The sequence below is a fragment of the Haliotis rubra genome, unplaced genomic scaffold, assembly GCF_003918875.1.
Source record: "Haliotis rubra isolate DU_JTF1 unplaced genomic scaffold, ASM391887v1 Scf42, whole genome shotgun sequence".
In the NCBI taxonomy this organism is placed as follows: Eukaryota; Metazoa; Mollusca; class Gastropoda; order Lepetellida; family Haliotidae; genus Haliotis; species Haliotis rubra.
Genome location: NW_025767102.1, coordinates 915,974 through 927,205, shown reverse-complemented (window position 1 = coordinate 927,205; position 11,232 = coordinate 915,974). Strand labels below are relative to the sequence as shown.

Genomic DNA, 11,232 nt, shown 5'->3' with positions numbered 1-11,232 from the left:
TGATGAAGAATGTTTCGCAAGCGTTTCGCCAAGTTTATTTGCTATGCCAGTGTTATGAGTTAAGAGATTATCACAATCCTTCAGATGGTGTACAGTAGATTTAGAGCTTTTGCCCTTTATTCTTTGGACCATGTTCCACACCTTGGACATAGGTGTACGTGAATTTATTTTGGAAACATAGTTCCTCCAAGACTGACGCTTATTCTGTTTAAATGCGCGTCGAGCCTTGGCATTTAAAATTTTAACTTTATCTAAATTATGGACTGTAGGATGTTTGCGAAAAACCTTTCAGCTTTCTTCCTACTTTTTCTGGCCTGTTTACACTCATTAGTAAACCATGGTTTACGAATATGTGGAATTGCTGAGGACTTGGGGAAAGTATGGTTAGCAATGTGATTGAGAAATCGGCAAACAGCTGTATAGGATCTTTGCTGTTCGCAAAAACATCATGTTTTAAGTGATCATCACATAGTGTCTTATATAATGACCAATCAGCCCTGGCGAAGTTCCTTCTCGATAAAGGTGGATCATCACCAGGGTTGATCGTTTTAAGAATGGTAGGGAAGTGATCACTCCCACACAAGTCATCATGAACCATCCATTCAAATTTATTATATAAGGTTGAATCGGTGAGTGACAGATCCAAGGAAGAATATGTTCCCGTAGATGGATATAAATAAGTGGCTGAATTATCATTGAAAATACAGAGATTATTATCTGATATAAATTCCTCGAGGATTTTACCTTTATTTTTGGTATGGACACTTCCCCAAAGCGGATTGTGTCCATTCAGATCGCCCATGATGATACATGGCTTTGGAAGCAGATCATACAGATTCTGAAGATCTAACAGACGGACATCAGAAGATGGAGGGATATATAAGCTGCACAGAGTCAAAGCAATGTGCAGGGTCAGTCGAACAGCTACAGTCTGAAGATTGGTATTAAGGGGGACAGGGCTATGTATTATACTCTGCCGTACTAACATAGAAGCACCTCCAGTTGCTTTATCTCCTGGAGGAGAAAAGGACTGATAATCGCTGTATTGTCTCAAAGTAAAGTTATCTGTAGGTTTTAAATATGTCTCTTGGAGACAGAGTGCTGACGGCTGAATATATTGTATCAGTAATTGTATCTCATTGAAGTTATTTCTTAGTCCTCTGCAATTCCATTGCATTAAAATAGACAATTGAGTCATGGCGCCTCTATTGGTGATCTCTCTCGTGAATGCGAGGAGGATAAGCTCCTCTGCCTGCCCTGTGAGGACGGAGTAACCTCCATATCTAAAGGTCCAAATGAGTTTATGCACCTCTGGTACCTCTGGAGGTGAAGGAACAACAGGTAGTTTTTCCCTAGTAATCCCTTTTCCTTTCTTCTTTTAATTTTATTCAAGGCTGGTTGCAAAACAGACGTTTGCGATGATGTCTCGGATTCAGTTTCATCAGTCTGAGAACCAGACGTAGATTGAATGACTGTGGCAGGTTTAATGGTTGAAGCTGACGAAATAGGTTTCTCTGACTTGACCCAAGTCAAGGGCAATAGGATCCCAAGTCAAGTCAGTCTGACACGCAGTAGAGGACACTGCCACAGAGCAGGTAACTGCCGCAGCGTAGGTAATGTTTAAAGGAGTAGAGGTTTGATTTAGCAATTTTTGGGCATCCAGGTATGAAACATGTTTCTCGCATTTAAGTTTCATAATCTGCGATTCACGCTGGAACACATGGCAGGATTTCGATGAAGCAGAAGGTGCACCATTACAGTTTGCACACTTGTAATCTTTGTCGCAGTCAGAACCGTCATGACGATCGCCACAACGATGACATACAACAGAGTTTCGGCAAGACTGCGAGCCATGTCCACAATGCTGACATTTGTAACATCGGTGTGGATTGGGGACATACACATCCACCCCGATATTGAAATAGCCTGCTTTTATAGATGCTGGAAGTGAAGAGAGAGAAAAGGTCAAGAGATATGTTTTTTTTGTAATAATGCCCTCTTTCTTAAAGGTGAACCGTTTCATTGCTGAAACGCCCTGATCCTTTAATTCTAAAGCAATGTCCTCCTCAGACATATCAGCGAGGCAACGTGCCCTGTCGCGGATGATGCCACGGCAAGAGTTTAATGTTCTGTGTATAGAGACACCAACCTCTATATTTGCAAATGTTTTGATGGATAACAGATTTTGAGATTGTTGTTTCCGTGAACATTCGACCAAACGTGAGCCACTACGGAGACAAGTAACATTTTTCACCTCTCTGCAAATACCAGAAATAACCTTGGAAATGGCAAAAGGATTGAGTTTGAGAGGAAGAAAATCCGCAGCTTCTATCACAAGAAATCGAGCCAATGAGGCAACGTTTTTCTGAATGTGTTCCGTGGAATGATCTATTTTGTCAAGACGTCTTTTCTTTTCGTGACGAGATGAACCAGCTAGCACCGGATATCCAAGATGCTGACACCTGGGATACAAGGATGTTATAATCCAGCGAGTATGACGCAAAAAGCAATATTTGTATACCAAATTAAATGTCAGGGTGGTTCTACCCATGACAAGAAATAGGATACATATTGAATTTGGAGGTAACATCACCAGATTGGCCCATGAGCCACCGCCTTCTGGCATAGGACTCTAGGCAATTAAATAGATCAATAATTCATAAATACAAATCAAAATGGCCAAAACCCCAAAAGAGTTAATGTGCAAAAATATTCACTATGCACAGGGCATGGCGTGACCAGCTGATTGATAGAACCGGGCCAGTTCTACCACCCGCCTAGGTGAAGTAAGGGCCAAAGTGGTTTGTTGGGCAAAAGGAACACGGTTCCAGGATCCTATTGCCCTTAACCACCAGAATCCCGTCCTCCACCGACACAGGGGCGAAGCGCACGGCAAACAGGTTGGTGGACCAAATATCCCCCCGAGTCCACAACGGGGGGTTGAAGAGTGCTTAGCGTTACCCAGCACCCACCACGAGGAGGTGGCTCTTCACGGGTGCCTACACCTTGTAGTAGATGGGTCATCACTCGGGTTTATAGCGGAAAGTATTGTAGGAAAATGGTCACTTCCACACAGGTCATCGTCGACTGACCTTTTAAATTCGTTATAAATATTTGGGTCTGTGAGCGACAGATCAAGTGCAGAATAAGTTCCCGAACCAGGGTGTATATATGTGACAGATCCATCATTAAAGATGCATAAATTATTGTTTGAAATGAAGTCCTTAATGGTTTTTCCTTTATTGTTGGTCTCGGCATTATCCCACAAAGGGTTATGGCCGTTTAGATCTCCCATGATTATACATGGTTGAGGAAGTTGGTCAAAGAGATCCTGAAGATTGGACTGCTGAAGCGCTGAAGAAGGAGAAATATACAAAGAACAAAGCGTAAAGGTTATCTGTAAAGAAAGACGGACAGCAATAGCCTGAAGATTGCTTTTAAGAGGAACCAGGCTATGGATAACACCCTGCCTCACGAGAAAAGAGGCGCCGCCAGTGGCTTTATCACCTGGAGGTGAGAATGAATTGTACCGGCGCAATTCAAATTTTATCTGTACTTTTCAAGTACGTCTCTTGTAAACTAAAAACCGATGGATTAAAACCTTGTGATAATAATTGTAGATCATTAAAATTATTCCTAAGGCCTCTGCAATTCCATTGTATTAAATTAATAGAGTTGTTCATGGCACTTCAACCGGGGATCTTGACCGCGAGGAACGTCTACTCCCTCGCCCTGGCTGTGAGGGAGTGACCTCCATATCAATAGGTCCAAACGGATTATGAACCGCCACGGATGTTGACGAGGTAGATGGTACCTCTAAATGCTGGAGAGCATTTGCTCTTCGCAGCTTTTTCTTTTCTTTATTTGACAAATGGCTAACTTTTCCTGGATTTGATTGTGTCTCTGGTTCTTGTTCCGTCTGTGAGGCAGATGTTGACGAACTTTGCTCGTTTTGAGAGGAGTGGGTGTATTCGTTGATTGTAACTTGTTTGCTCTTTACCCAAGATATGGCTGTCTGGCATGAAGGTGAAACTTTGGTTCCAGGATGATGAACAGGGGTAGAAACAGTGGCTGACTAAGTTCGAGTTGTAGTAGTTTGAGACTGTCCAGGTATTAACTTTTTGGATTCTTGGTAGGAGAAGTTGTTAGTGATTTTGAGTTAAAAAATCTTTGACTCGAGTACAAAATTAGGACATGATTTGGACGATGCCATGTGCTCACCGTTACAGTTAGCACATCTGATGTCTTTTGTACATGCATTGTTATCATGAGTCCCACTGCAACGAGAGCATACTGTTTTATGAGTGAATGACTTGGCTTCGTGTCCAGATTTTTGGCACTTAAAACATCGCAGCGGATTAGGTATGTAGACATCAACTGGGATATTAAAGTGACCAGCTTTAATAGCTTTTGGTAGAGCCGACAGCCCAGAGGTGAACAGGTAAGTATTTGTTTTAATGATATCTGCCTCCTGTTTTCTGGTAAACCGTTTAACAGCAGTTACTCCTTGGTATTTCAATTCATCAAAAATTTCTTCTTCTGTCATGTACGCCAGACAACGAGATCGGTCACGGATGATACCTCTGCAAGAGTTCAATGTCCTGTCCACAGAGACAACAACCTGTGTATTAACAAACTGTTGTAATCCCAACAAGTTTACAGATTGTTGCCTCCGGGCACATTCAACAAGAAGTGAGCCAGAACGAAGACGTGTGACGTTTGCTACCTCTCCACAGACACCTTTGATGCCCATCGATATAGCAAAGTGGTTCAATTTTAATGGACTTCCATCTGCTGTTTCAATAACCAAGAATCTTGGCCATGAATCCACTATCGCTGAAGAGACTTCATCATCAGATGGTGTCGAAAGATGTCGACGTTTATTCGTTTTTTGAACCAGGGGAAATAGAATGATTTTCAGCAACCCTGATCTCCACCCACCATCGAGTGTCAACAAGGACGATCCTGCAGTGGAAACCAAACTGCACGACCAGAGCTACGGGGATGCTATACTCCAGAAATACAGACATAAATAGCTAAGAAATCAAAAAGAAGAAGTGTCAGGCTGGTTCGGCCCATGACATTCTTCTTAAGAAACTCAGAATTTAGAGGTCTATATCACCAGATTGGCCCATGTGCCACCGCCTTCTGGCATAGGACTCTCTAGGCAAAATGTAAATTTGCATTGATAACGTTGTCACGGTCTTTAACCAATAATATTATGTCATGATGAATCCAAATAAACGTTTTCCATGACCAGCCGATTGATAGAACCGGGCCAGTTCTACCACCCATCTAGGTGAAGTAAGGGGCGAAGTGGTGTGTTGGGCAAAAAAGAACACGGTTCCAGGCTCCCAGTGCCCTCAACCACCAGAATCCCGTCCTCCACCGACAAAGGGGCGAAACGCACGACAAACAGGTTGGTGGACCAAATATACCCCCGGGTCCACACGGCGGTCGAAGAGCTCTTAGCGTTACCCAGCACCCACCACGAGGAGGTGGCTCTTCACGGGTGCCAGTGATTGTGTGAGAGAGTGAGTAGGTGAGTGAGTGGGTTTTACGCCGCTTTTAGCAATAGTCACCTCAATATCATCGCGGGAGTAACCCGGAATGAGGTTTACATATCGTACCTATGTGGAGAAACAAACCACAGCGACGAGCGAACGCTTTAGTCATGAGGCTGCTCATGAATGTATGATTCTGCAGATAACAAACTGCTGTATCCAAGCCTAAGGCTACAGTGGTACAGCCTCGATATTAAATCCATGTTATATAGCTCTGAACTCGTCAAACAAAAGTGTTCTTAAAAGTACAATTCTGATTAAACACAGGATTTTAACGAGCAAGAATACATCATATACATTGTTGCACTCCCAAAGTCACTGATGTATTGCTATACCAATAAGTTAAAGGTAAAACAATAATTGTGATAATGATAAAAAGATGTACACCAAATTGGGACATTTTATTTGATATTTCATATTACCGCCACCAGCACCTACGGTAACTGCAGAATAAGTATTTTCAATCCCCAAATGTATTTATATATATGCATGTGTAAAATGTATGTTTATGTAGATAGCATTCAAGTTAAAATATAGCATTCAAGTTAAAAGACATGAAAGAAGTAAGAATGAAAGAATGCTTGAAAGTTTGGAGAACCTATGTGTAGGAGAATGTCCGAAAACTCGCGATTAGTTTCACGTGCGAAAGTAATTGCGAGTTTGAGGACTTTCTCCTACTTAAAACAAAGTTCGTGCGCATCTAATGTCTGTGTTACTATCAAATGCTTGCCGTGGTCTGGAAACGTGTGTACACCTCGCCTGAACGCAGCTTAACACGAACAAAACTATGGGAGTGTTAATCGCTTGTAAATTGAAAATGGCACGTGCATCTTGCGATGATCTGATTGAGATACGGACATTTTTATTACGCAAATTATTTTTTCTCAAAATTTAGAAGTTGTAATCAATTCCGACTTTGAAGATTTACTTAATACCACTATTTCAGAACCAAAAGACACCCCACGTTTTGATTTAATCCTCTGGTTCAAATCTGAATCTGAATACGGAGACAGTCTGCCCAGGTATTACTTTCATCATTTATTAGGACATTATGTTCCTCTTGAAATAATTGGATTTTAAAGAAATAATTTATCCTGATTTATGACCATGTGGACTTAACTAATGTTTCATTGAAATATTTCTATTATAGAGCTGCAAAGACTTTTCTACTGTCCGTCCATATTGTTTTTTCCCATTGACTATTTGTTTGAAGCAAGTCAGGCTATTGAAGAAAGCTTATATAATAATGAATTATCTAACAAACGTAAACAATCTGGGCCCTTCTACAGAAGCAACTGCAGCCATTGGTTCCGGAAATAGTTACTGCTGAAAATAGATCCCGTTTTGCCAAACCGTTGACAGATTCTAAGTAAGTTATGTAATTCATGTTATTCTACAGATACTGAAAACAAAAGAATGTGGGCTGTGAGACTCTATCAGGTATGGGTAGACGAGAGGAAAGCAAGAGAAGGTCCTAGTGGTTTTGACTTAAATTCAAACATTTTGGAATTAGCAGTGAATGAAGGTGAATTGAACAAAACATTAATGTATTTTTTTGACGGAGGTCAGGAATCGGAAGGGTCAAGAATATCGGGGCAATACACTGTATGAGGTTATTGCCTCACTTCAATACTTTTCGCCGGAATGGAATTCAAATAAACTTTTACGAATCTCCCTTATTCTCCGGACTTAGAACTGTTTTGGACGCCAAAATGAAATCTCTAGCACGACAGGGAATTGGGATTGATAAGAGACAGGCTGCTGTGATAAGTGTTTGCGTTTAACAACCAACTGAATGAGGAATTGTTGAAAACGGTTAGATCCCATTTTCAACCAACCAAAAGCTGGTTACTTAATGACGTCATGCTGTCTCCATCTGCTGTATTTCTGCGATCAGTTTTGGTAACATGAGAACGTTGCATACTATGGATAGGCACCGCAGGCTGATTTTTTCTAATGCTGTTAAAATTATTTTGTTTATGCAGTCTAGTCCCAGTTACTGTTCTGATGGCAGAATTGAAGACTATATGTCAAAGAATATCATAATAATGTTGTAGGAGCCCTTAATATATGTCCCAAAAACCGAGCCAAATTGACATTTCCCAAGTCATTTACGTCCATTCATGTGGAAATAAAAATATTCAATGTATGTATGTAATGACTTTATAGGGTTTATGTACAAGTATCATTCATATATTCCTGAAATTATGAAATCATTACATCAATAATTACTATGACTTCAACCAACTCTTTGCAGTAAGGGGGGGCTCCCGAGAAACACAACAACACACAAAACTTGTAAATAAATATAATTTAATGACATATATTCAGACTGGAAAACACTTTTACGACAAAGAAGACTATGTGAGTTTTATCCATAGCCATCATAACAATAACAAAGAGGAAAATTGTTTATTAGTAGCACTAATAAGCCAAGAATAGAAACATATCCTCTCTTAGTATTTTCACATTTCCTCAGCTACTCTCAGACAGGAGTCTGTAAAGCTCTCAACAAAACTACAAACTATAGATTGTTAATCACATATATCTCTGTACATCAATGGGGTTTTAAAAATAAAAACATACAACTTAACATCAGCATCAATCATCACTTACTTTCTTGGTTTTGAGGCTGAAGTTTTAGTGAGTAGCAGAATCCCAAAAAAATCAACAATGCTCTACTAACTATAGGTTTTTCATCAGGCTTGTCTCTGTAAATCAATGAGGTTTTGAAAAAACAAAACATACAACTTAATATCAGCATCAATTATCATTTCCATGATTTAGAGGCTGAAGTGTCAGTGACTAGCAGACTCCCAAATATCAACAAAGCTACAAACTATACATTTTACATCACATTTACCTCTGTACATCAATGAGGGTTTTAAAGAAGCAAAACACAACTTAATATCAGCATCAATTATCACTTCCATGATTAAGAAGCTGAATTGAAGTGTCAGTGACTAGCAGACTCCCAAATATCAACAAAGCTACAAACTATACATTTTACATCACATTTACCCCTGTACATCAACAAGGTTTTAAAGAAGCAAAATATATGTTTAACAACAGAACACTATCAGTTTTCAGCTTAATCTTTGTCTTCTGTTTCAGGCTGCCATTATTGGAAACAGGAGCATACCTGAAATATAGAGGAAGAACAACCATAAAACAATGAACTCAATTTCTTCTTTACTATTTCAGACGTAATTTATAACCTCAGAAGTTTGTTTTGCCACAGCAGGTCATGTATATCATGGTATGTCATAGAAATGAGGGTGGAACGACAGCTTGTATTCCATTTAAAACTTTGGTTTTCATATATTTTTTAAGACATACATTCAAAGTATTCCTGTTGGTGTCCAGTCGGCAGTACATGGCGAGATGTGAATGTCGGGATCATCTGGAAGAAGAAAGTTATTATGCTTGACTCATCAACTTGTAAAATGAATCGACCACAGCAGATGTTTACTTTTTCATTACAATAGGAGCCTACAAGGTTTATCCAATTCAAAATTAAAGTCAAATCTTCATTAAAAACATAACACTAACAATAACGACAGTGATAGTTGAATTTCGACATAAAATGTTTACAAAATTCTTTTGATGTTCAGAGTGAGTAAACTATTTCTTAAGCAAAGGTAGGTCAGTTATATCACAGTGTAGGTCAACCTAGGAAGAAGCCTGCATGGATGTCAGAACTACATTACCATGAATATTCCATTGTTGTTTCCATGGTTGGTCTCGGCATCACATTTTTTGTTATCGTTGTTTCCATGGTTGGTCTCCACATCACATTTTTTGTTGTCGTTGTTTCCATGGTCGCTCTCCGCATCACATTTTTTGTTATCGTTGTTTCCATGGTTAGTCTCCACATCACATTTTTTGTTGTCGTTGTTTCCATGGTTGGTCTCCGCATCACATTTTTTGTTATCGTTGTTTCCATGGTTGGTCTCCGCATCACATTTTTTGTTATTGTTGTTTCCATGGTTGCTCCCACATCACATTTTTGGTTATCGTTGTTTCCATGGTTGATCTCCGCATCACATTTTTTGTTATTGTTGTTTCCATGGTTGCTCCCACATCACATTTTTTGTTATCGTTGTTTCCATGGTTTGTCTCCGCATCACATGTTTTTTTGTTGTCGTTGTTTCCATGGTTGGTCTCCGCATCACATTTTTTGTTATTGTTGTTTCCATGGTTGGTCTCCGCATCACATTTATTGTTATTGTTGTTTCCATGGTTGGTCTCCGCATCACATTTTTTGTTATCGTTGTTTCCATGGTTGGTCTCCGCATCACATATTGTTGTTATCGTTGTTTCCATGGTTGGTCTCTGCATCACATTTTTTGTTATTGTTGTTTCCATGGTTGGTCTCTGCATCACATTTTTTGTTATTGTTGTTTCCATGGTTAGTCTCCGCATCACATTTTTTGTTGTCGTTGTTTCCATGGTTGGTCTCCGCATCACATTTTTTGTTATCGTTGTTTCCATGGTTGGTCTCCGCATCACATTTGTTGTTATTGTTGTTTCCATGGTTGCTCCCACATCACATTTTTGGTTTTTGTTGTTTCCATGGTTGCTCTCGGCATCACATTTTTTATTATCGTTGTTTCCATGGTTGGTCTCCGCATCACATTTTTTTGTTATCGTTGTTTCCATGGTTGGTCTCCGCATCACATTTTCTGTTATTGTTGTTTCCATGGTTGTTCCCACATCACATTTTTTTGTTATCGTTGTTTCCATGGTTGCTCTCGGACTCACATGTTTTGTTGTTGTTGTTTCCATGGTTGCTCTTGGCATCACATTTTTTGTTATCGTTGTTTCCATGGTTGGTCTCCGCATCACATTTTTTGTTATCGTTGTTTCCATGGTTGGTCTCCGCATCACATTTTTTGTTATTTTTGTTTCCTTGGTTGCTCCCACATCACATTTTTTGTTATCGTTGTTTCCATGGTTGGTCTCCGCATCACATTTTTTGTTATTGTTGTTTCCATGGTTGCTCTCCACATCACATTTTTTGTTGTCGTTGTTTCCATGGTTGGTCTCCGCATCACATTTTTTGTTATCGTTGTTTCCATGGTTGGTCTCCGCATCACATTTTTTGTTATCATCTGGAGGATAAAAATATGGGAAAAAACAATATGGACGGACAGTAGAAAAGTCTTTGCAGCTCTATAATAGAAATATTTCAATGAAACATTAGTTAAGTCCACATGGTCATAAATCAGGATAAATTATTTCTTTAAAATCCAATTATTTCAAGAGGAACATAATGTCCTAATAAATGATGAAAGTAATACCTGGGCAGACTGTCTCCGTATTCATCTATTCGGAATCATGACTGGGTGAGGTTTCAACTGTTGAAATAGTAGAATATTATTAGTTACAAGTAGTATACAACACTTTGTTATAAAAAATGACTGTGTAAAGTTTACAGAACATTGTACTCAATTAACCAAATTTGATATGAAAAATATATTGTGAATCTGTTTTTATTGATACAACATCATTCATATGGATGACAATTACACTTTCAAAGTATGCAGTGTAGAACTGAAATGGAAGACAACCATTTATGATATTGGAAGTATCCGACACAAAACTTACCAACAATACAACAAATGAAAAAACCTGTTTATCTATTCTACAAACTGAATTGTTAGTG

General features: G+C 39.3%; 1 protein-coding gene across 1 annotated transcript; it reads right to left on the bottom strand.

Moving 5' to 3' along the window:
- Positions 1–9,536: 9,536 nt before the first annotated feature.
- On the bottom strand, positions 9,537–10,436 carry LOC124288513 (putative uncharacterized protein DDB_G0292292). Its single transcript, XM_046725035.1, has one exon. It carries the CDS (start codon positions 10,434–10,436, stop codon positions 9,537–9,539), a length of 900 nt encoding a protein of 299 aa, XP_046580991.1.
- Between the last annotated feature and the right edge of the window lie 796 nt (positions 10,437–11,232).